The sequence below is a fragment of the Phacochoerus africanus genome, chromosome 4, assembly GCF_016906955.1.
Source record: "Phacochoerus africanus isolate WHEZ1 chromosome 4, ROS_Pafr_v1, whole genome shotgun sequence".
In the NCBI taxonomy this organism is placed as follows: domain Eukaryota; kingdom Metazoa; phylum Chordata; class Mammalia; order Artiodactyla; family Suidae; genus Phacochoerus; species Phacochoerus africanus.
The window spans coordinates 39,354,004-39,380,561 of record NC_062547.1 but is presented as its reverse complement, the minus strand read 5'-3'; the positions used below and the strand labels follow the sequence as shown (position 1 = coordinate 39,380,561).

The 26,558-nt window shown below is 38.2% G+C and overlaps 1 protein-coding gene across 2 annotated transcripts in view; it reads left to right on the top strand.

The window, feature by feature from the left end:
• Positions 1 to 26,558, top strand: part of NELL1 (neural EGFL like 1) — a 936,230-nt gene that overhangs the window by 869,544 nt on the left and 40,128 nt on the right. For both annotated transcript variants that reach the window (XM_047776133.1, XM_047776134.1), the window contains one exon: positions 23,167 to 23,360. In XM_047776133.1, the coding sequence (XP_047632089.1) occupies positions 23,167 to 23,360 (194 nt within the window). The remainder of the gene's footprint in view (positions 1 to 23,166; positions 23,361 to 26,558) is intronic.

The following is a 26,558-nucleotide window of genomic DNA, read 5'->3' as shown; positions in this document are numbered from 1 at the left end:
AAAAATCCTAGTAATCCATAGATGATAATAGCCAACATTTCCTTTCACCTAAATCTCTCATCTGTCAAATGAAGCCAGCAACAGGAATACTAATATGAGCTAACAATTATTGAGAGCTTACCCTGTGCCAGGCATTGAGCAATTTACAAAAATGACAACCTCATTAGTTGCTGGAGTAACGTGTGAGGATTGGATAAGCTAACATAGGAAAAACCCATTCAGCATGTATGTTTTAAGTGCTCAATAAATGTGAGCCATTATCATGAACTGAATACCTACACTATATGCCGGACACTGGGCCAGAGAATTTCATGCATTACCTCATTTAGTTCTGTCAACTCTCATAGGAGGAAAGTCATTCTATCATGACCATTTTATTTATTTATTTATTATTATTATTATTGTTACTATTATTATTATTATTGTCTTTTGTCTTTTGAGGGCTACACCCACAGCATATGGAGGTTCCCAGGCTAGGGGTCGAATTGGAGCTGTTGCTGCCAGCCAACACCAGATCCAAGCCTTGTCTGCGACCTACACCACAGCTCACGGCAACGTCGGATCCTTAACCCACTGAGCAAGGCCAGGGATCGAACTCACAACCTCATGGTTCCTAGTCAGATTTGTTTCCACTGTGCCAAGACAGGAACTCCTATTATGACCATTTCAATGATGAGGGAGATAAGTTCCAAAGGATTAAGATAAATTACCCCAAATTCCACAGCCAATAAATGGCACACAGAGGCTATAATCCAGAGGCTTTCTATCCCAATCTTCTGGTTTTAGTATATTAACACTGTAAGGCTGTCTGGAAGGGAGTGGACCTATCATGAGTCCACAGATAGAAAAGATGTAAAAAGGAGCAGCTGGAGGTCAGTGAGATGAAGCAAAGAGAGAATGAGAGAATATGAGTGAGACCCAGATAGAGAGTTGCTGTATTCTGTCTACATCAAGAGCACTGGCAAATTGTTTTATCCAAGGGACTCAAGGGCTGTGTTTTGGTGCCGTCCTACTAGACCAGTGGCAGAAAGTCAAGTAGCAGGTCTTTGACAATGAGAACATCTTAGCCTTGACAGTAGAATCACCTGACTATCCACTGACGTCATTTCCTTTTCTGCATTTTTGATGATGAGTGAATCCAGAGTAGAAAATGAGAGGGCGGGGTGGGGAATAAAAAGTATAAGAAATGGTAGTAAGTAGATTTTTAACTAATTAAATTTATTCTTTCATTCATTCATTTATCCTGTCTCTTAAAAGAGTAATTCATATATACAAAGAATACACATTCCATAGTTATTAAAATTAAAATACTTGAAAAATAAAAATGTATTAACCATGAGAATTAACAAATACATATGAATATCCTGATGAGCGGAGCAAAAAGGGAAACATGAGTTTTAAGAATTATTCTCATCAGAAAGGAGGTTGTATAAAGGGTCTTTAAAAAAAAAGGCTCAGATATGCTTTTCTTCTGTTCCAGAGCAGAGATATAAAAGCATTTTTATAGACAAGAGTATTTTGAGCTAAGAAAGTTTAAGAGACAGAGGCACACACACCGGTCTTGAATGTTCCTTGGATTTTCTCTCTTTGCCAAATCATAAAACACACCCATGCATAAATTATCTTCAGTGAGACAGCCCCTGCTCCCCTAACCCTCCTTATAATATTTAATGAGGTCTCATTAACTTCACAATTGATATTTGTTGCCAAAGAAATTTAGATTTGTTTTTCAGCCACATAATAAATTATCTAATATCGAAGAGACTTCTGAAAGGCAGATGCCACCTGACCACGGAGCTGTTTCAATAGCTTTGTGAATCTAACAGCAGTGATATAATGTGGGGGGCGGGGGTGGTCCGGGGACTGAGAGGGCCTCAGTTGCATGGCACAAAATTGCCATGTTCAAATAGAGACCAGAGATGCCACCTGGCTATGGAACAGGTCTGGAAAAGGATTGAAATAGCCAGGATACATGGTGGAGAAGATAAGAACTTTTCCCAGCATCTAATGGAGATGATATCCTGGGTCCCCAGAAAGGACTTTACAGTGGATATTAACACACCGTTGTGATGTTCAGTCAGGTGAGAACTGTGTCCCATCAGACCCTCTGTGAGTTTCCTGCTCTCCTTCAAGTCCTGCCACATGTATAAAAACCTAGACCTGTTTAGCCATAGGATACATTGGACATATTTTGGGGACTTCTCAAGGTGGGCAAATATACCTCCTCCACTCTAGGGATAAACATTTCAAAAAAAATTTTCACAAAATGATGTCAAAATCAAACTAAATGCAGGAAGGAACCCAAAGTCCACTGGCCGCCTTCAGCCTATCTGGACTGATACAGCAGGCTATGTACTGTTATCCACTCCAGCTCTGGAATTAAACCCAGATGTTTCAGGTTACTATTCTAACAGAACCTCAAAACAACTAAAAGGGCCCACTAAGCCATCCTTGGCCCTGATTTGTATCTTTCCAGTGATAGTTTTTGTATTGTTTACACACTTTCCTAATGGATGCTGTGACCAGCCATGGAGCAGATAAAACAGCTTGGATCCAGGACTTGAAGCAGTGCATAGAGTATGGACAGCAGGGGGCATCAACAGTAATCCAAGTAAAGACCAGCAATCCTAGAGACTATGAAGAGGAAAAAAACCAGAAAACTATCGGAAAAACAGCTCTTCACAAGGATTGTGATGTTGTTATAATTGTTATCATGATTATGTTCACAAAAACAAGCCTGCTATGGTCTTAGCACTCTGAAGGATGCAGAGAATTCACCCTGTAGCAACATTAAAACACCAAGTTGGAGACAAAAATCAACATCCATGAAATAAACAGTCACTTTCTGATACAGGTTATCATTTTATAATTAAGTATAAAATTATATGGTCAACACTATAAAATAAGTAGATAATTGGGGAGGAGATTGATCAGGAAGGATCAAAGAACAGTCATACCAGATAGCCTTGATAAAGAGACTTGAAGGACGGCAGGGTTTGTGTGGTTTCTAGGTATAAAAATAATAATGCATGTTAATAATAGCAAAGATTAATTGATTACTTCATTTCTATTCACTATTCTAAGAGCTCAACATTTCTCAATTCATTTTATCCTGAAGACAACTCCATCATGTGGGAATTTTGATAATCACTGCTTGATGGACAAAGAAACTGAGGCATAGGGAGTTCCCCTTTTGGTGCAGCAAAAATTAATCTGACTAGAATTCATGAGGATGTGGGTTCAATCCCTGGCCTTGCTCAGTGGGTTGAGCATATGGCATTGCCGTGAATTGTGGTGTAGGACACAGATGTGGCTAGGCTCCTGCATGGCTGTGGCTGTGGCTGTGGCTGGCAGGTATAGTTCCAATTTGACCTCTAGCCCAGGAACTTCATATGCTGTGAGTATGGCCCTAAAAAGCCAAAAAAAAAAAAAAAAGAGAGAGAGAGAGAGAGAAGAAAAGAAACTGAGGTAGAGGCATATAGAGGTTCCAACAGCTGGCCATGATCATCCAGCTATTAACTGATAGATTTCTACTTCTAGAGAGTGTTTATAAACATCCTAAGAAATGTGTCCATGTTTAATATCTTTGAAATATTAAGCAACAAGAATAGTGCTTTCTTTATTGCCCACTAAAGTCTTGCTGTAAAAAATGGTACTATAAAACCCTTATTTTTATTTATTGCATGCCAACTGTGCATCATTTCACTTTGAAATACCCCTGGTGAGAGAGGTAGCAAATGAGGAGAAATACATCAAGCAGCACAGCCCTGTGTGAAAGAGCCCATGGTCCTTCTATTCCCCCAACGTCCTTGTCAATTGTGTATTAATTGCAGATAATGCGTGAAAGGATTCAGGTAAAGTATGTGCAGCAATCATTCTTCAGATAATTGCCTAATTTTCACCTTCACTGTGCGCTCCTACACACACACACACACACACACACACGCACGCACACACACACACCTGGTATGAAGTCCATAATTATAATAAAGCTTAGTTTACCTTAAGTGTGTGTACAGAAGGAATTACGGTTCTACTCCTTCCAAGTGTATTCTGGGGGTCATCACATATCTGAAAAAAAGACAGAGTGAAGGCCATCTAAGAGGTCACCTGAGTGTATCCGTCCGTCACCAATATGTTCCCCTGCTGAGAGGGGGCCTCCAGGCTACGGAAACGTCTAATGTTGCCACATGATGTCAGGTCACAGTCATGCAGATCTAAAGCTATGAGTCAAGGAGGCAAGCCTATCTGCCAGGATGGAACTGGCTGGCTCTCAGCTCAGCCACTGAGGTGCGGCTCTTTGTTGTCTCCTGTCCCCAAGTGGCCTTGAACTGAGAAGCACAGCTCTGCTTTGTGGGCCTATATTTTTGACTGGAGCCTGGTCTTTGCCCAGCAAAAGAGAGCAAGAACAAAGTGTTTTTGACTAATTGAAGCTTTTTCTTTTCCTGCTGTTGGCATCAGTGGTTAAAACCCAACTGGGGTGATAGCCTCCAACAGAGTGTTTATCAAAATCTGGGCCTTAGGGCACTGACGTTGGGGTTATTTTTCATCAAATGTTCTACTAGTAAATATATTTGGGACATTCTAAATGAAATAGATTTTAGGTGGTTTATCAATTGTATGGCTTTACAGAGCCTCTATAGTACATTGAGAGTGTCCAGAATTTATTGGTTTTAACCCCCCCCCCTTTTTTTTTCCTCCAAAGCATCCTGTGCATTTGGCACTTTGCAGAATATACTAACTGAAAACTCAGGATGAATATAACCTGCTAACAATTTCTAGAAAACCTTATTTGTTCAGTACTTTGAATAATGAGCTGCTCAAAAGAGGATTTTTTTCAGTTCCTCAACAAAATGTTATTGAGCAAAATACCTGCCCCTTAACTACCAGCAATTTTTTTACATTTTCTAAAAATTTTGCTGTAAGGAAATCGTTTGAATATATGACATTTGACTGTCGCATTCTTTTTTCCTATGTAAATCACTCAACTCTACTGTCCTATATTTAGTGATTTTTCTAAAAGCTTATAGGGGTATAACTGCTTTGGTCCTAAGCAAAATGGTCCCAGTCCTTATGTTTTGACAAATATATTTCTCCTTTGAATAGGTATTTTGTCTCCTTTGCACATCACCAGCCTAATCTGTAACTTTTTATTTATTTATTTGTTTTTGGTTTTTGGTTTTTGTTTTTTTAGGGCCACACCTGCAGCATATGGAGGTTCCCAGTCTAGGGATATAATTGGAGCTACAGCTGTGGGCCTACACCACAGCCACAGCAACACAGGATCTGAGCCACATCTGCGACCTATACCACAGGTCACAGAAGCGCCGGATCCTTAATCCACTGAGCGAGGCCAGGGATCAAACCTGCAACCTCATGGTTCCTAGTCAGATTCGTTTCCACTGTACCACAATGGGAACTCCCAGTAACTTTTTAATATATAAAAGATTGCTCGCCTTTCCACTGTGGTAAATGAAAACTTGGTAATTTGATGTCTGAGGCCATAGCAACTGGCAAGTTGCCTCTTTAGGTTCCAGAAAATGTAAAGAGGGATGATCAGTCCTGTGTTGTGTGGGTCAGCCCAGTGGTAGTTCTGAGGAAAGGCAGTGCATCAGGATGGGAGCTGTGAGGAAGGTTTTATTGGGTGCAAGGGGGGTGTAGTGGCTGGAACGGGAGAAGTTGTGATACACAAAGAAAAAGACTGGTATTGGTCTCTAAAATACTTTGCAGTGCAGGTATGGTTTTCTTCAAGGTCTTCTCCTTCATTGTGAACTTGGCATTTTTGAAAAGATAGAACAACAATAGGAGCATTTTGATTTTCTCCTGCACATGATCTTGAAGCTAACACCATGAAAAATCTTCTTCAAAGGTTTTAAATGACTTTTTTTTTTTTTTGCTTTCTTCCTAAAGTGTTAGTCCCACACGAGTGACAATAAAATGAACAGGGGTATTCCTAAAAATAGTTTCTTAACTTTACATCCTGTGAACTCAGTTTCATGTAGTTTAGGGCAGAGGTTCTAGAAGTGTGATCCTCAGACCAGTACCATCAGTATTATCTGGTTGTTAGTAATGCAAATTCTCTATCCCACCCCAGACCTACTGAATCAGCAAATCTGGGGTAGGCCAGGTGAACTGTTTTTTAACATGCCCCCTCTCATTGTTTCTGATGCTCATTCAAGTTTGAAAACCATCTTATGGGGAATTTCACTGAGGGGGGTGGGGCACAAATGCCTAGAAACTATATGCGATCAAAATATTGTATGCATCCCTCTTTTGGAAGGAGCAGAGCCATGTTTTTCACTGGGATCTCATAGTGACACTGACCCTAACATCGCCGACTCAACCGTGGTAAAAACTACTGCTAAAACATCAGGATCCACTCTAGCTTCTCAGTGTTTTCTACCTGAGGATCTACAATTCAGTCTGAGGGGGATTCACCTGCCTTCCTTTCTCAGTTTCTGAGAGTTGCCTGGAATTGAATTCCATGTAGTTGTCAGTTTCCTGCTTCTTGAAGTGTAATGTGAGCAATTGTTTCATTACAGAAACTTCTGCTTGAATGTCTTAGAGCCAAAGATCATATCTATGCTGCAACTCAGAGATCGGCATCTACAACTTCTTTAAAATGAATATTAGATTTTTTACATCTGAGGTCGCTTTTGCTGCTGTGAAATATTTACCTGTGGGTTTATGAACAGAGAATTTTAAGCTGTTATACTCCAACCCAGTAAAGCACTGTCAGCATAAGCTCCTTCAGGGAGCATGTATTGAGAGGGTCTGCTCTGTTCCAGTCTTTGTGTTAAGTTTCAGTCTTTGTGTTAAGGCACACAGTCTGAAACGGGGAGAGAGCAGGTGGGCAGGCAGCTAAATACATAAATATTTAAAAAAAAGAACACATCAAAAGGTTTATTTCAGTTAAAAGTCCCTTGTAGGTCTGGATGAATGTCCTCTATGATATTGCTCAGCAGTACACACTAACAGAATCTCTACCCGTGATGCAGCTGTACCATCTAGATCATGGGAGTTCTTTGCTGTAACAGGAGGGAAAGCACTAGAGAGTCTTGATGAAACTATTTGACATGAAAATGACACACATTGTGTTTGCTTATAAGACATTAGCCCAGTCTGAATGGATGAGTACAGACCAGTATAATCCTCTATGTATTCAGAAGAAGTCATAAACCGTAAGTCTCTATCGCATTCCCAAACAATAAACTATTTATTCGAAAGAAAAGAAAGGAAGGGAAAAGAAAGGGAGAAGGAAGAAAGATAGACTCATGAAAAAGTGAATAACTTCTGTTGGGATTGGGGAATGTAGGGATGAAAATTCACATGCAAATTTTTTACAGAAAACATTTTCACTGGGTCTATAGGATGAGACTGATTTTTTTTTTTCCAGGTAAAGTAGATATTAAGGTAAGTATTTCAGTCAAGAATAGTAGTCAGATTGGAGATAGAATCATGGAAGAGATCTAATCGTGTTCAAGGGATGGTGAGATATCCAGTGTGGATGAAGTACATGATACATACGGGTGTGTTACTGGTGAGGAATGGCAAGGAAGGAGCCCTGGGAATAGAGGTGGAGACCAGATTATGAAAGGTCTTGTGTTCTAAGGTGTTAAATGTTTTGAATTCTGTTTCATAATATGTGTCTCTCAAGGTTATTGAAACATTTGTTTTGAAAACCCTGATCCTTTTTAAGTAGCTATTTTTAATATAAAAGATAGCTATATACATAGAATATTGTTTCCCACAGAGTTTAAGATCCTCTATCATATATGCATCATTGTGTATTTTTGCACCTGTGCAATTTTGTTCCTCCTGCTCCTTTTGCTTGGGTTGTCTTTCCTCTCAAAAAAAAAAAAAATGAAGCCACCAGAATTAGCTGGCCTTTGGTTATGATTGTTGTCTTGCATCCCGTGAGTGCTAAAAATTTTGTCCTATAGTGCTCACAGCAACCCTTCAGGTTTTGTATGAGTCCCCACTTTATAGAAGGATAAAATAAAAAACAGAGAGATTTGTTCTTGGCCATACAATGAATTTTTTTTGTTTGTTTTTTTAAGGGCTGCACCCACAGCATATGGCAGTTCCCAGGCTAGGGGTTGAATGGGAGCTGCAGCTCCATGGGGTCTGAGCCACGTCTGTGATCTACAAGCTCATGGCAATGCCAGATCCTTAACCTACAGAGTGAGGCCAGGGATTGAACCTGTAGCCTCATGGATATTAGTTGGCTTCTTTACCTCTGAGCCACAGTGGGAACTCCCATGATATGACTTATTAAATCAGTTTTTTTGTGGACACATATAAGTAAATTATGGATTTAAATTCAATTTTATGCCAATTCCTACATACATGATGCTGTAGCAACTCAAACTGGGTCATTTTTCTGCTAAAAGTCCTTGAGATAATGCACAAGCGGCAAGATCTAATTAATCTAGCTTCTCTTTGAAGAGATCTAGGCAGGGGAAATGGTAAGATGCTATTACTGTAATGGTCCAAGCAGTAGAAATAGAGAGGAGTGAGTAATCAACATTATGGGGTACATGGTGAGGATTTTATCTGCTCCCATTCATTATAATATTTTTCAAAGAAGGACTTTGCCTTCATTGTTTAAGTATTACTTCTTTCTTACAGTGAGCATCAGTTAATATTTGAACAGTTTGTGTTGGAGATGTATCATTTGGTCTTTGCAGAATGTTACTATGTTTGTTACAAATCTGGGAGCCCACCTTGTGTGATGTGGTAGGACCTGAAGTCAAGATGCCCTTGTTTGTGTCCTGACTCAGACACTTACTAGCTGTACTCACTGGACATGTTCCATGATCCTGTGTTGCCCGTTTCTGTATTTCTTATACTGGGGTACAGGTAATGCTGAAAGGCTACACAAAACTAGAAGAGGAATCTTACTCTACCCAGTGATTTGGAGGGAAAGTAATCTTTCTGTCATATAACAATCCTGGCTAAATGGCTGGATTTGAAACAATGACAAGAAAAATTGTATTTTTTTAATTTTTTTATATATAATGATTTTTATTTTTTTCCATTATAGCTTGTTTACAGGGATTGTATTTGATATGTTCTAAAAGTATTTAAACAGAATAGTTTCATTTTAAAATTTTATTTTATATTTTATTTTTTAGCTGGCATAATAATATTGAGAGATTTTTGTAGAGTTGGCGCCTTTGTGGATGAAATGATAAAATGTCTGGGAATTACTTCCAATGATTTAGGGCATTGGTGGGAGCTGCAAGTTTACATGAAACAAGACATAATTTTTAAAGCTGAGTGATGACATGTGGATGTTCATCACACAATTTTCTTTTTATTCATTTGAAATATTTAATAATAAAAAGTTAAAAAGAATCCTAACAAAATGGCTTTAAAACCTCAAAAAAAAAAAAAAAAAAGATTTAAAAAATAGAAAATGTAAGAGTTCCTGTCTTGGCTTGGTGGTAACGAACCCGACTAGTACCCATGAGGACACAGGTGCAATCCCTGGCCTCACTCATTGGGTTAAGGATCAAGCATTGCCAGCAGCTTTGGTGTAGGTTCCCAGATGCAGCTTGGATCCTGCTTTGCTGTGGCTGTGGTGTAGGCCAGCAGCTGCAGCTCTAATTCAACCCCCAGTCTGGGAATTTCCTCTGGGAACTTCCTCAGGTGCAGCCCTAAAAAGACCAAAAAGATCAATAAATAAAATAAAATAGAAAACATGAAACCTCAAATACATTTCAGATCCATAGTTTCCCCTTAATTTATGTCCAGGATTCAGAGAAGTGAGGGTTCATTGTCTCTAACCATGGAGATAGACTAGGTAGAAATGTTGGAGAAGTAGTGATCATTTGACCCACAGCTTGGTTGTCTTTTAACAAGACCACTGTAATGCTAACATTCTAAGTTTTTTGGAAGGACAAAGTAGATCCTGAATTTGTAAGGATTTTGAAAACTCTGAAGTGTGTATAAGAGCATAGTAAATTATTGTTATTATACATAATAAAAAGAAAGGAATCTGTGCTTTATAAAGATATGTTAATCATGACTCAATAAAATGAGTCATGGCTGGGATACCAAAGCATCTGCAAGTTCTTAAAAAAGACACATGTAAGGTATATCCATGGTTTTCCTGCCCCTATAAAATTTCACCTTCCCCGGAGCAGGAATTAGATTTGTCTGTTTTGTTTGTGATGGTATTCCCAATGCCTAGAACACTCTGTAGCATATCACATATGCTCAGTAAATATTTGTTGAATAAATGAATTGGTAAAAGGATTCTCAGAGCAATCATTTCTATTATTAATGAGGACAGTGACCTCTGCTACTTGCTCTGAGGAGCAGAGGTGGACCACAAATGAACTGCAAGAATTCCTTTTGTTTGTATTCTAGCAGCCTGAATCATGTCAAAGATAAAGAAAATCAGACTCTAGTTTAAGCGGTAAAGACAGATTTTAATCAGTAATAAGCTACTGCAATAGGGAAGAAAGTCCAGGGTGAATTGAACTCAACTTTGATTTGTGCACAGGTGACTGGACATTCTAAAAGGAGGCTGAGGGAGTAGGAAGGAGGACAGTGGGGGCTTGAGTAGAATCAGGAAAGTGGAAATTTACAAAAAGCAGGATGTTAGTCCATATGAATCCTATCTGGATTCATTAACCAGCTCTCACTAAAGTTAGGTTTCTGTTCTCCCGCAGAGACTGGGGAGACCAGGGCCTATCTGCATTGAGGCACTGGCTAGAACAAACCATTCTTTTGGCAGCTCTGAGCTTTCCCATGCTGACGCTTAAACGGGCTGGAGTCATTAGGGAGCTGTTAGGAACTAGTGCAAGTGTTTGTTAATTTTTTTTATTTCTAATATGAAGGGGTGCAGTGGATGACTTTATTTGTGTAATTGTCTGCAGTGTTTATAGGCCCTGGTTGAAATCTAATCAAGAAAAGTTCTCAGAGGAGCCTGACTAGAATTTGTGCAAGGAGAGAACCTTTATCTACGGCCTCCTTTGCTTTTCTTTGGAAACCAACCTAGCTTTGGCCCTTACGGTTTTACCTCTCTTGAGGTAAAAAACACAAAAAGACAAATTCAAAATAAATAGAACTTGCCTCCCCAAAGCCTATAGCAGAGTGAGTTCATTTCCTACTCTTTGCCTCAACTTTCCCTTAACTCCACTAAAGATCTTTCCCGAGAATATCCCTTCAAAGCAGGAGGCAGCCCTAAGTCTATTTTCGCCAAATTAGTTGATTAGGAGATGAAATATGAAGAAAGGAAGAGGATCCAAGAGGAGAAGTCATCCAAGAAAGGGCACAAAAGCGTTTCAGTCCCCTCTGTAGATACTGCCCCTGTTGGCATGGTGGCCCAAATTGTTGTCCTAGATCAATGTCTTAACTTTCCTTCCACTGGGACAAAGATTTTGGAAAAGTTTGACCCCTTCCTAGAAGTCAGAGACCGTAATAAACAAAGACAAAAAGAAGACAAAAGATAATAGACATGGAAGGTCTTTGAATTCTTAGGGGCTGTAACCTGAATCTCTTGTTATTTAGATGGAGACCTGGTTGTAGAATTGCACTGTAGACAATGGCGTTTGACCTTTGATTTCTGTGTAAGTTGCAGGATGCTTCTGGTAGTAAATGAAATTACTTTGAAACCTCTCTGTGCCTAAGGTGTTTCCTTGGCATAGAAGAGAGAAGAAATAATTTTTCATCTGTCCACTTGCTTGAGAGAATGACTTGTTAAATTAGAGAGTTCGTTTTGGTTTTCACCTTGGCTGGATTCCCTACGCCTATTTGTCACCAAGGGTTATACTGCCAAGGTGTCAATGAAACAGGAAAACCATGCTGCTCCCTTCATTACCCTCTCTTCAACCGCTTGCACATGCTTATTAAGAGAGGCAAGGGACATTTCTACCAACAGTAAATGTCCGAGAAGATGGTTTAATTCTAAGACATCTCCTTGTTTTCCTGAAGCTGGGTTCTTCCATTTATTTCCATCCTATCCTCCATCTGTCACCAGTCATGTTCTCACACTGGAAGTACAAGCTCAGTCCCACAAAGGTGTAAAGGAATCATGTAAAGATGAAAATGGACAAGGCCATTGAAAGTATTTAATACAGATCCTATCTTTTATTAAAGAGAAAACTGAAGCCCCCAAAGGACAAGGGTTGTTCCACCAGATTCTAATTTAACACCTGTTTGTGCATGTCTAAGTTAGTGAAAGACACTGTAATAGGTGCTGTGGGAAACACAAAGACAAATAAAAGCAGACTATTATTCTGAATACATAAGGAAGATAGAAAATTATATTCCCCAGCTAAGCATACACGGTAACATAAAAGACATATAGTTAACATAAAAGTAAAGGGCAGGGGATTACTCTTTTCATTTGAGGGTGGAATTTTGGTGAAGAGATTTAGACATAAAATGATTATAACAATAGAATGTGGGTAGCCCAGTATTAGGCATTTAGTAATTTGTAAAAAGATCTCTGTTTCTACTTCCTCGTGATTCAGATGCAACTCTCACACATTCCACCCTCCCACCTATAAGCAGTTGTATAAAAACATAAATCTAGGGTTGTTGGCATCTATACGGTACCCTCTCTGTGCAGTAAAATTCTCTTTGGATAGTATTTCAATATTTGTAGATTTTTTAATTTATTCTCTCCACTGGCCAGAATTGTACTGGTTTTAAACAGATGTAATTACTAGTAAAAAAAAAAAAAGCATGACTTGTTCACGGTGGACAGCAAGCCAACTTGGTTAACTTAGAAGACTATTCTGCTTGTGTTCCACTCTTGTTTTCCTACCTAGAAGGAACTGTTTTCTTCCTCTGCAGTGAAACACCTAAATTTGTACAACTTGTAAAAATGTAGTCAGTGATGGAAGCAAGTTGTAGAGTGTCAGAAAATTATATTCTTTTGATATTAGTCACTTAATATGTCAGGTTTACTGATTAGGGCTCAGAAAGAGTTTGAAGTGTTAGCATTTCTCGGTTTGGCTGGCCAAAGTGCTGATCACATCCATGAGAATTTATGTAAGAATTCAAAATTCAGTGAGGGGAGTTCCTATCATGGCTCAATGGTAACAAACCCAATTAGTATCCATGAGGACACAGCTTCAATCCTTGGCCTTGCTCAATGAGTTAAGGATCTGGTGTTGCCATGAGCTGTGGTGCAGGTCACAAAAGTGGCTTGGATCTGGCATTGCTGTGGCTGTGATGTAGGCTGGCAGCTGTAGCTCCAATTCGACCCTTGGCCTGGGGACTTCTATATGCCACAGGTACAGCCCTAAAAAAAAAGACAAAAAAAAAATTTCAAGTGGAAATCCTTTAGTAAACAGATGAAGGTATGGGCTGGCTGCAAATGAGAGCTCAGGTATATAGTGAAGAGATGGAACAGTGAAATTCATGAGACGAGATGAACTCCATGAGAGAAAAAATAATGTGAACAAGAACAATAAGAGCAGCTAATCATTTTGGAACGATTCCTACATGATAATCATTGTATTATGTGCTTACACAAATTACCAAGTTATCCTAGGGTGTACGTTTTATGTACATTTTTCAAATGAAAGGACTAAGACTCAGAGACTTAGGTGAATTTTCCAGATGTTGGGTAATAAGTTCCAGGGATGGGGCTGGGATGCAGTTGGCTTACTTGCCCCCATTTTCCTGAATTTTCCCATTTTTAGCACTGAAATTCACCTATCTCAGGGATCCCTTGGGTCTAGGCCAAACTGGGACAACAGGTCGTGTTACCTTGCATCCACAGCTATTCCAAAGCTTAAGCTTTAAATTGGTATCTTATATGACTCCCACTGAGGAGAAGGAGAAGCAAAGACCAGAAATGGAATCTTAGAAAATGTTAATAACTTAAAAAAATGAGAGGAAACTCTAAGGACCATACTAATAGGACTGTATCTGTATTATTTGCCCTTTTCATCCCCAATCTCTAGTACTATTGTCTAGCACAGAGTAGATGCTCAAAAAGTATATTAAATTAGTTAAGTGATTGATGATTAATTATTAGTGATGGGATAAATGAAGAGGTGATGAATAGGGCAATATTATATCCCACAAGGGTCAAGAAGAGAGCTCTTAGACTGAAATAATCAATAACAACATTTAAGTAAAGGGTGATGTTTTTGCAAACCTTCAGGATTTAGGCTCTGGAGAGGGTCATATGGAAGCTTGCAAACATTTAGGAGGATGAGAATGCATACAGGAGGGAGCTTCTAGCTGTAGACACTAGGAAAGAAGACCTGGATCTAGGGAAGAGATAAGGAAAAAGTAAGCTGAGACAAGGTATTTTTTTTCCTTTGGTCAAAGAGAGTCTGTTCAGTTAAAGGAAAATGGGGAAACTCGACAGAGAATAATACAGTTACACACTGATCAATAAGAAACACCACAGGGGCAACTTTCTTAACTCAAGAAGGGTTGGAGGCTGGAACTACAAAGACTGAAGAGTTAACTCTTCCTAAGAGACACTTGATAGCACCCCAAAAAGACTAAGCTATAGCGCACTGATCTCTTTTTGCAGTCTCTACCTTTCAGGCTGAACTTCTCACATTTTGTTCAATTGAGATGAGTTTGAGCCCCTCACTATGGTAGTGGATGTCTTCTGATGTGTCCTCAATGTGTCAGCCCCACCCATGATAGTCTATGCTCTAAAGGGAACATTATATTTGAGTGTGGTGTGACAGGCACACATAACATATGGCTGTCACCTCTCTTGTTCTGGGCCTGAAACGTCTGTATTTAAAATTTCATTAGCTTTGTATTTTGCAAGCCATCTCAGATTGTCTCTACTTATTTCTTTCACTTAATTTGCTGATGTGCAGTATGTATATTTTCCCCTGTAGTTTTCTCTCTGCCACTGTAAGAGAAGAAACCCTGCTTTAGCTATAGGAGAAGCATCTGTGCTCTATCTTGTCTTTCATTAATAAACCCCCGAGGTCTGTTCTCATTTCCAGGCTACTAATGTCTGGTAATGATTTCCAAGTCACAACTCACAGCTGGGTATTCAAACCCCAGGTTAAATTTTGTTTTCTGACATATCACCTGTTTGGAGTTTGAAAGTAAGTCTGGATGTGATGTGTAAGTTTTTAAAGGAGGAAGGATATGGGATAATAAAAAAGATCACTCCTTGACCTAAGTGCTACCAACCCACTGGAAAAAAAAAAATGTTTCCCTTGATCTCTGAGATCAACCTGTAGAAATTTCAGCTCCTGAGGCAGGTACCATTACAGTTGTTATGCTATTAAAATTTCTGCAGAGCAGCTTTTCTTGAAAGCTAGGAAAATTGTTTGAGGCTAGTTTGGGATCAGTTTGAATGCTGCTGATATAAAAATCTCTGAATTGTATATATATTTTTAACATGCACAAGTAACCTAAGAAGTTCAAATTAAAGAACAAAGCAGATTGTCTAGGCACAACTAGACTTTTTTTAAGCAAAACTGAGTACAATAATAACAGCTTTCAGAAACTGTGAAAATGTCAATGAAAGAAAATTAGTTCTAATGTAAGCCTAGCCATGGGATTTTATTGAAAATGTTCTCATCCTAGCATGGAGCATTGAAATAATGAATTTACAAGGAGAAACACAAGGAAATCAGAGAAAGCCATTCTTTACAATAAGAAAAAAACAAGTACATTTTAATGATTATAGATTTGAATGTGGAATATTTTGCCTGATTTTTGTTTCATTGCCTCTTTGTCATTGGAGAACTGTCTGATGATTTGGGTAAGTATCATGGGTGAATGTCTTTGTGTTTGCTCAGCAGAGAACAACAGTAGCAATATGTAAATAGGGTGCCTCTTCCCTTTGAATGCCTTGGGATATGTATAATAGATTAAGTTGGCTTTGTGCAGAGCAAACAGGTCTGTATTACCAAGAATATGAATAATGTTGGTTTCCATAATTGCTAACATCTGGCTTTCCATAAATCTGTTAAATTGCATGGAAGCAGAATTAGATTTCTGTGTCACAAGTAAAGCAATTACATGGAACTCTGTAGGCAATATGGTCCTATATTCAGCTGTGAAATCCTTTCATTCTGGAGCAGCAAAAACAAATACAGGCTTTGCACCTTGTTTTTACTGTGCACTCTAGGTGTGTTCATCTTAATACTCAGGTTTCTTAATTTATGAGAGGAAATCACACCCAATATGTTTGCAACTTTGTAAAATGCAAAATAACCAAAATTTAAAAAAAAAAAACATATTCTAAGCGGAAATTAATTGCCAGTTTAGAAATTGTTTTAAGGAAGACCATAAATTAATGATCCTTTTGTAGCCACTGGTTGTGGATCTGTTGAAATTAATCTTCCAGATAATTCTGGAGTGATTTGTTGATGAGTCTTCCTCTGTCTTTGTCCCCTCAAGCATTTGATAGGACATTGGGATGAAGAGAGAAGAGGGAAGTTGACCTTCCTATTTTGGCATGGCTAAGATTTTCTGTATTTATTGTACTTTGAACTAGACCCAAGAGATTTCTCAGATGAAAACTCAACACTTAAATGTGTTCCCTAAAGGGAAGGGTTGTGGTGTGCCTTACATTTATTGAACACTGCAAAGACCACCTTTGGGGAGATTAGGCTTAATAATAGTATTGGTCTATAAATTTCTTAGATTTAAGTAAATTAAATTAAATACAATGGACATCCACAGTATATTTTGTTTCCCTTGGTACTAAGAAGAGAAAAAGGAAAAAGATTCACTCCTTCCCCTCAAGGAGCTCACCATCTATCTATGAAGCTGTGGATATATTAAACATGTAACTCCTGAGAGATGAATGCAAAGAGAGTACTGTGTATAAGGTACAGGAAAGAAAAAAGTGGCGACTCTCTTGTAGAATGAGGGATGGTGATGCTTGGACTTGATTTTGAAAAGCACATAGGAGAGAAGATCGCATAGGAAAGAAGTGCTTACCTTATCAGTTAACTAATTTATACTTGACTCATTCCACATAGGCTAATAAACAGTCGAGATGAGGCAGATGAGAGGACTCCCAAAATAAGAAAAGGCACATTCCAAGGTACAGGCACAGGAAACATTATGGCCTGTTTTTAAGTTACCCATTGCTTTTGAAGAGAAAGAGGAAGAGACAGAGGCAACAACTGAAGTGTTTGAATTTTCTGTTATAAACATCAGAGAACCACTGAGAAATGGCAAGGAGAGGAAGGACATGGACAGATTTGCTTTTTAGAATACCACTACCCTGCGTAAGGTATTTAGAGCAGTGATTTTCATCTGGCTGAACAGAGTCCAGAGATCTGAATCCTAACTTGCACCAATTAAATCACTTTCTAGTGGTGGTGAGCATGGGCACCAATAAATAAAGTCTCTTCAAATATTTCTAATTTGCCCACTATCAAAAACAATGGCTTTGTGTGGGAAGTAGCTGGAGTCATTTAAGACCAGATAGGAAATTAATTCAATAGTCCTGGTGATAAATATGAAGATCTGAGCTGAGTTCAAAGAAATCTGAATATAACTTTTATGACTATACATGTGATGAGCCACCTACCGATCAACCTACCTCTATCTATCTAATCTATGCTACTATCTGTATCTCCTAGACACACAAACCAGATTATAAATGTGATGAGAGAAGTATAAGACTGAATGTTTTAGTTGCTACTTTCAGCAAAAACTGGGGAATGAGAATAATGCAAACATATCACTTTAGTATTGTTCCAAGGTAGTATGTACTTAAAAAATAAGCCATATCCAACCATAATTGCAATAAGTGTTCAGGGATGGTGGCTGATTTCTGGCATCATATTAGGAGATGTTTAACGGAGGAGGTAGATCTTGAACTTGGTCTTAATCATTTACATTCATTAAATCAAGAAAAAAATTGATGACTTATTATGTTATCTACATTTGCAAAAGACCGTAGATTGGGTGGGTATTGGATCTCTCTTCTATACAGGAGATAAATGAGGGTGAGAGAGGCTAAATTTAAAAATAAATAAGGAGCTTGGTTTCAAACATGGGTCACCTGGCTTGCACATTCAGTGATACTTTTAATTGGAAATAATTAGAGTAGTAGGAGGATGAGAGAGGCTTCTAGATGGGAGCACCCTATGGTCATTTGTGTTGAGAACAGCATGGCCATGACCAGGAATAGTGAAGAGGTAACTTAGATCTGATTGTGGTTGATCTGGAATCTAGGCATCATAATTTGGGGTCATTTCTATAGTTTTCAAAGGAGGAATAATATTCATTAACTAAATGTTTTGATCGAGGCTACAATTGGTAGGAGAGAGACAAGAAATAAATCTTGGAGTGAAGTAGCTTCTAGAAATACAATTGGAATATCTTAATGTCTTCTGTGATGTACTGCTGCTGTGAAGCCAATTGTTATACCAATATAGTGCATGCAGCCGTAAGGGAGATAGGTCATTTGCTTCTCATTAAGTCACAATGGTTTAAAATTTTTTAAATTTTTATTAAGGTATAGTTGATTTACAATGTTCCTTCAATTTCTGCTGTACAGCAAAGTGACCCAGCCACCCATACACATGCATTCTTTTTTTTTTTTCATTTTACATCAGGTTCTAACCCAAGAGACTGGATACAGTTCCCTGTGCTGTATAGCAGGACACCATCACCCATCTGTTCTAAATTTAACAATCTGCATCCAGCAACCCCAAATTCCCCGTCAGTCCCCCTCTCTCCCTACTTCCCTCTGACAAACACATGTCTGCCCTCCATGTCCATGATCTATTTCTGTTTTGTAGCTAGACCATTTGTCCTGTATTTTAGACTCCACATGTAAGTGATATCATATATTTGTCTTTTGCTTTCTGACTTACTAAACTTAGTATGAGAGTCTATAGTTCTATCCATGTTGCTACAAATGGCATTATTATTTTTTTCTATCTTTTTGGGGCCACACCCATGGCCTATGGAGGTTCCCAGGCTAGGGGTCAAATTCGAGCTGCAGCTGCTGGCCTACACCACAGCCATAGCAACGCAGGATCCGAGCCGTGTCTGAGACCTACACCACAGCTCATGGCAATGCCGGATTCTTAACCCATTGAACGAGGCCAGGGATTGAACCCACATCCTCCTGGTTGCTAGTCGGGTTCATTAATCTCTGAGGCACGCCAGGAACTCCATTTTGTTCTTCTTATGGCTAAGTAGTATTCCACTGTCTATCTGTACCACATCTTCTTAATCCATTTTTCTGTCAATGGACATTCAGGTTGTTTCCATCTCTTGGCTATTATGAATAGTGCTGCAATGAACATAAGGTTGCATATATTTTTCAATGAAAGTTTTTTTCCAGATATATGCCCAGGAATGGGATTGCTGAATCATACATAGTTCTATAGTTATTTTTCTGAGATATTTAATACTGATTTCCATAGTGGTTGTACCAATTTATATTCCCACCAACAGTGGAAGGAGGGTTCTCTTTTCTCTACATCCTCTCCAGCATTTGTTGTTTGTTGACTTGTTAATCATGGCCACTCTAACTAGTGTGAGGTGGCACCCCATTTTAGTTTTGATTTGCATTTCTCTAATAATTAGTGATGTTGAGCATTTTTTCATGTGCCTGCTGGTCATCTGTATGTCTTCAGAGAAATGTCTGTTTAGGTCTGCCCATTTTTCTGTTGGGCCATTTATTTTTTTGTTGTTGAGTTGTGTGAGTTGTTTATATATTTTGGAGATTAAACCTTTGTCTGTGGAATCATTTGCAAAGATTTTCTCCCATTCTGTGTTTTGTCTTTTTTTTTTTAATGGCTTCCTTTGCTCTGCAGAAGCTTTTGAGTATAATTAGGTCCCATTGGTTCATTTTTGTCTTTATTATCTTATTCTAGGAGGTGTATCAAACAAGATGTTGCTGTGATATATGTCAAAGTGCCTTCTTCATATGTTTTCCTCTATGGGTTTTATTGTATTGTATCTTACATTTAGGTCTTTAATCCATTTTGAGTTTGTTTTTGTATATGGTGTTTGAGAATATTCTAATTTCCTTCTTTTTTCTTTTTCTTTTTAGGGCTGCACCCATGCATATGGAAGTTCCTTGGCTAGGGGTCGAATCAGAGCTATAGCTGCTGGCCTATGTCATAGCCACAGCAACACCAGATCCAAGCTGCATCTGGGACCTACACCACAGAATATTTTAATTTCATTCTCTTACATATGGCTGTCCAGTTTTCCTAGCACCATTTATTTAAGAGGCTGTCTTTTCTCCACTGTATGTTCTTGCCTCCTTTGTCATAGATTAGTTGACCAGAGGTGTTTAGGTTTATTTCTGGGCTTTCTATTCTGTTCCATTGATCTATAGTTCTGTTTTTGAGCCAGTACCATACTGTTTTGATGACTATAGCTTTGTAGTATAGTCTGAGGCCAGGGGGCCTGATTCCTCCAGTTCCTTTTTTTCTTTATAATATTGCTTTAACTACTCCAGGTCTTTTGTGTTTCCACACAAATTTTAAAATGTTTCGTTCTATTCTGTATAGAATGTCATTGGTAATTTGATAGGCATTGCACTGCATCTGTAGATTTCCTTAGGTAGTTATTTTGACATTGATTTTTTTTTAATCCAGGAGCATGGCATATATTTCCATCTATTTGTGTCATCTTTCATCACCATCTTACAGTTTTCAGAGTGCAGGTCTTTTGTCTCTTTAGGAAGATTTATTCCTAGGGATTTTATTCTTTTGGATGTGATGGTAAATGATATGGTTTCCCTAATTTCTCTTTAGGGCTTTACCAGTTCTCTTGCAGTGTCTTTAGGATTTTCTAGGTATAATGTCATGTGATCTGCAAACAGTGGTAGTTTTAGTTCTTTTCCAATTTGGATTCCTTTTATTTTTTTCTACTCCGATTGCCATGGCTAGGACTTCACAAACTCTGTTGCATAACAGTAGTGAAAGTAGACATCTTTGTCTTATTCTTTATCTTACTGGAAATGCTTTCAGTTTTTCACTACTGAGAATGTTTGCTGTAGTTTTCCATATGCAGCTTTTATTATATTGAGGTAGTTCCCCTCTATGCCCACTCTCTGGAGAGTTTTTATCAGGAATGGACATTGAATTTTGTCAAAAGCTTTTTCTGCATCTAATGGGATGATTATATGGTTTTTATTTTCCAGTTTGATGTGGTATATCACATTGATAGGTCTATGGATATTGAAAATCCTACTTGATCATGTTGTATGGTCTTTTTAATATGTATTTTGATGCAGTTTGCTAATATTTTGTTGAAGATTTTGCATCTATGTTTTTCAGTGATACTGGCCTGCAATTTTCTGGTATCTTTGGTTTTGGTATCAGGGTGATGGTAGCTTCATAGAATGAGCTTGGGATTCTAGCAAACTTTGAGTAATCATATCATTCTCAGAATTTCAACTAAAAATATGGAAGAGGATACACATAAGACTTTATTTTAAAAATGAGTTGCAGTGTCTAGAGGGAAAATTAGTTGAAAGTAGGTAAAACCACAGAATATTCTAGTCTGCTGAAAGAAGACTTCAGACCTTCAATTGGTACACTATGGTGGAAAGAACTCTAGCTCACCAGTCAGAAGGCCCAGGACACAATCTTTGCTCTGACATATACTAACTGTGGGAACACTTAGCCATCTCTTTAACTTAGTTTCTTCTTTTGTAAACTGAAAATAACTATTTCCACCTCTCAATTATAAGGCATGTCTTGTGAAAAAGATCTTTGAAACCATATATACATAGTTTCATGTATAAACCAGACATGGTTTATATATGAAAGTAGCAAAATCAATATGCCTTTGGGTATTTAATTTCTTTGAGCGCTTTAGAGAAAATGCTACTAACAATTTTTTTAAGTTAGTTTCATACTTCTTAACCAAGTGCCTATAATCATATACATATTTACCATACAATTTAGGATAAAGAATCAGTTAATTTATACTGTTCTTATTGTAACCCAACACAGGGGTTAAGTCTACCAATCCATAGCCTACCATTTCTATACCAACAGTTATCTATATATGTACTGCTGTTTTCCATCTTATCATTTTCACAAGGACAGTGTCTTATATGTCATTGTCAACATTTATAGCACCAGTGTGTAAAGAACCTTGTGCATAGCAGACTTTTCATAAAAATGTGTTAGAATCAAAATTGTCATCTGAAAGATATTTGCAGGACTTGGCAGTAGATTACTCAGTGGAGAAGAAAAATGACCTGATAGACAAATGGCCAGTGTCTTCAAATAGCTTAAATATTGTTACAGATGAGAAAAATTAAGTAGACTTTTCCCGAGTGGTCTGAGAACTAGTACCAATAAGCAGAATTTACTGGATAATATATTTTATTTCCATTTAAGGAAGACACATATAAAAGAGTTATTCAAAGATAGAATTGGCTGCCTTGTGAAATAATAGATTGTCTGCAGGGAAAAGACTCAAATCAAGGCTGGACAGCTGTGTGTTTCAGATGTTAAGGTCACCCAGGCTTTGAATGTCAGGGAGGGCTACTGAATTTATGTTTTTCTTACATACCTGCTATCAATGAAAAACAGCAAAATATATATGCCTTTCATCAGCATCCATGCCAGACCCTAACTGGAGCTCTGAGATGTTTTTTTTGTGTGGGCAAAAATGCTGCTGGCCATTAAGGCGGTGAGTTTTTGATGAGGCAAAGCATCCTCCAAGAATAATTCCCTCTTCTTTCAGCCTTGGCCCCAGGATCTAGGGGCAGTCTAATTGCCACAGGGTTGCCCTAATTTCCCACTTGTTCCTACCCAGGGGCTAATCTATTCATACCTTTTCTAAAAGACCCAGATCTCCATGGGGTGTATCTACACTGCTAATGAATTAGGAGTATTTATGGCCTCTGGATGCTGTAGTTCTTGAGAATATCCTAAAACCAGTTCAGAATTGCTACAGGATAATTTAGTAATTAGAGTCTGACTGTTTTAGGTTTGGATCCCAGACTCATCACTATTAGCTATATGACATTGGTATGTTATCAAACCTGTATGAGTCTCAGCTCCATTATTTGGCAAATAGATATAAGAAAAGATTCTCTTACACAGAGCTGCCTTGCAGAGTAAGTGAGAGAATGCATGTGAACAGCATAGCATAGTATTTGGCACAAGACAAAAACTCAATATTAACTAGTACTATTGTGATTATTAGTTTCTAATAATCATCTTGACTGGAGTCTAAAGCTCCATACTTTCTTTATTGCAGATATCGATGAATGTGCCTTAAGAACTCATACCTGTTGGAATGATTCTGCTTGCATCAACCTGGCAGGGGGCTTCGACTGCCTCTGTCCCTCTGGGCCCTCCTGCTCTGGTGACTGCCCCCACGAAGGAGGATTGAAGCGAAATGGGCAGGTGTGGACTTTGAAAGAAGACAGGTGTTCTGTCTGTTCCTGCAAGGTGAGGCTGATTTGGTGCAGCAGAAATTGTCACTGTTCCTTCTCTCCCTCCCCCTTTTTTCTCCCTCTCCATCTCTTTCCGCAGCTTGTTGACCCATAGGTCTCCTGTGGTTCCTGAAAAGATGTCTGTTCTAATATGCACTACAACTAATGATGATGCTGAGTGGCAGGCACACCTGCTGGGAATGAAAAGTGAGGTGTGGGGTGGCAAAGGTACTGCAGAGCACAGAGGGAGCACGGCAGAGAAGTCAATGTTAGTCCCTCCACTGAGAGCTGGCAGTGCCTTTAAGATTGGTTGGGTGAGAGCCTTAATGAGCCCTCATTCCACACTTATACAACTAGCTCTTTCCCTGAAATGATCACCTACATGAACTTGCTCACTTTTCTGGTGACGTCATCCAGAAAAGCAAAGCTCAGAGGTTTGCTTGCAGTGGTCAGAGACAGTGGACTTCCATTCTGGACACGTGTTAATAACAGTACTAGGCCATCTGGTAAGTGGTGTCTTCCTTGTCATTCTTAGTGCTGGGCTATTCCTAATATTAAGTTGTTTGAAAGTGCATTTAATGCTTACAAAAATAAAATTCTGTCATTGACTAGTTTTGCTTTATGCTTTGCAAAATGGGCCTATTAAATTGTTTGATTTCCTTGTACTTTATTTCTTCTTTTGTTGATCTTATCTATTCATTTTCCTTTGATATTGCTTTCCTGTAGCTCTTACAAAGTATTTTTATGTCTGTTGGGATGGGACTGTTTAATCTTTGGTTTTATGGGCATGGGAATCATGAGAAGTTACTTGTTTAGTAGCCTTGTAAAGAGCTGGTCTCCTGATAAATTCAAAGTGCTCCCTGGAAACAGAGTAGAAATGAACCTTGAAAAGTCACCCAGTTAAATCACCTGCCTTCAGATCTGTTACACCTCCAATAGACCCAGGAGCGCCTATTTAGGAGAGCTGTACTACCAAGTATTTAGATCATTACACCATAACATCCATTTTTTAATAAATTTTATTGGGGTATAGTTGACTTACACTGTTGTGTTAATTTTAGGTGTACAGCAAAGTGAATAAGCCATGTATATGTGTGTGTATACACACACATATATTTCTTTCTATGTGCTATCAGAGAATATTGAGTAAGTTTCCCTGTGCTATATGGCAGGTCCTTGTACCCATCGATTTTGTATATAGTAATAGGTATATGCCAATCCCAGCCTCCCAATCCATCCCTCCTCCCAACATTTACCCTTTGGTAAACATAGTTTGGTTTTGAAATCTTTGAGTCTGTTTCTGTTTCATGAATAAGTTCTTTTGTGTAATTTTTATCAGAATCCACATATTAGTGATCTAATATGGTATCTGTGCTTATCTGACTTATTTCACTTAGTATGTGATAATCTCTAGGTCCATGCTGGTTGCTGCAAATGGCATTACTCTTTTTACATCTGAGTAATATTCTATTGAAAGTATGTACCACATCTTTTTTATCCAGTCCTCTGCTGATGGACATTTAGGTTGCTTCTGTGTCTTTGTTATTGTAAATATTACTGCAAAGAACATTTGGGTGCATGTATCCTTTATAAGTATGTTTCTTCCAGGTATATACCCCAAAGTGGGACCATTGGATTGTATGGTAGTTCTATATTTAGTTTTTTAAGGAACTTCCTCACTATGCTCCACAGTGGTTGTAACAACCTACATTCATACAACATGTAAGAGGGTTCCCTTTTCTCCACACCTTCCCCAACATGTATTGTTTGTAGACTTTTTGATGATGACCATTCTGACTAGTGTGAGGTGATACCTCTTTGTAGTTTTGGTTTGCATTTCTCTAATTAGTGATGTTGAGTATCTTTTTGGCCACTTGTCTATAGTATTTGGATAAATGTCTAGATGTTCTGAACATTTTTGATTGAGTTGTTTGCTTTTTGCTATAAAAGTGTATGTGATGACTGCATATTTTGGAGATTAACCTCTTGTCATTTGCTTCGTTTGCAAAGATTTGTATGGAAACCCATATTTCCCTTATACATAAACCTAGTTCCACATCCCCAAACTTAGATCCACTGTCTCTAGTTGTTAAAGCCTTCCTATATCCCAAGCACCCTATAATTTAAAAACAACATCCCACTTAATAAAGCACAACTATTAAAGATGGGGGAAACTGAGTTTCTAAGGTTTAGGGCAAGTAATATGCACTAAATATCATAAGCTATAAATGTTTAAGCTGGGGTATGAATTCTACTTGTAGCTTTTTTCATCTTGCTGCATTTCCTGTAACACTCTACAAATGATATCTGTTGATATTTATAAAACCAATTAAGCAGTCAATCCAACTTGACTGAGCATCAATTCATTACAATGTTATTGACTGAATAGAAATTTGCCTCAACAAGTTTTCAAGTTACTAAGTACAATATTTTTCCATGTGGCACTAATTCAGAGCAAAAACTTTTAAGTAAAAGCTTGTGGGTTAAAAGTTGAGAAGGACTTATGAAGAAGGCTGCAATTAGGTCTCCATTCAGCAAGCAAAATGAAGATTAATTCTTTTACTAGTTCTTTTCTAGAAAATACTACTTTTATAAACTTTTGAAGAGGATCACAACATGACCCCAAATCCTTTTTTAGGCTTTATAGATTCCCAGTACCTGGAATAGGCAAGAGACTTGCCTGTTGAGTCTTGATCAGTATGAAAGTGAAATCTATTTCTCTATTATTGTTTTATTTTAGCCCATGATAAAGCAGAGCACTTACCAATCATTAAAATTTTTCTAAAGTTTCATTAATTGACTGTGCTAATAACCCAAGCAGGCTAAGTTGATTTATTCTGCTTTGACTCCTAAAGTCTGTCTCTCTAAAGACTTCTGGGAATTAGATTGACATTGACACAGGAAAGGAATAATTCCTGTCATTTCCCTTTGTTAACATAATGTTCCTCCACCACTAGTGCACCCCTTTATGAATAAAATGCTGGGCCAAGTTCTTTACGTAGGCCTTTTTAAAAGTAATTAATCATTAATAGGATAGGTGTAGAGGGGAAGGAGATCTGGCTTTAGGAGCTGAATTAAGAACCCTGAATCAAATTATTTTTTTCCTTTTTTTTTTCTTTTCTCTTCTTGCTTTTTTAGGGCTGCACCCATGGCATATGGAAGTTCCCAGGCTAAAGGTCGAATCAGAGCTACAGCTGCTGACCTATGCCACAGC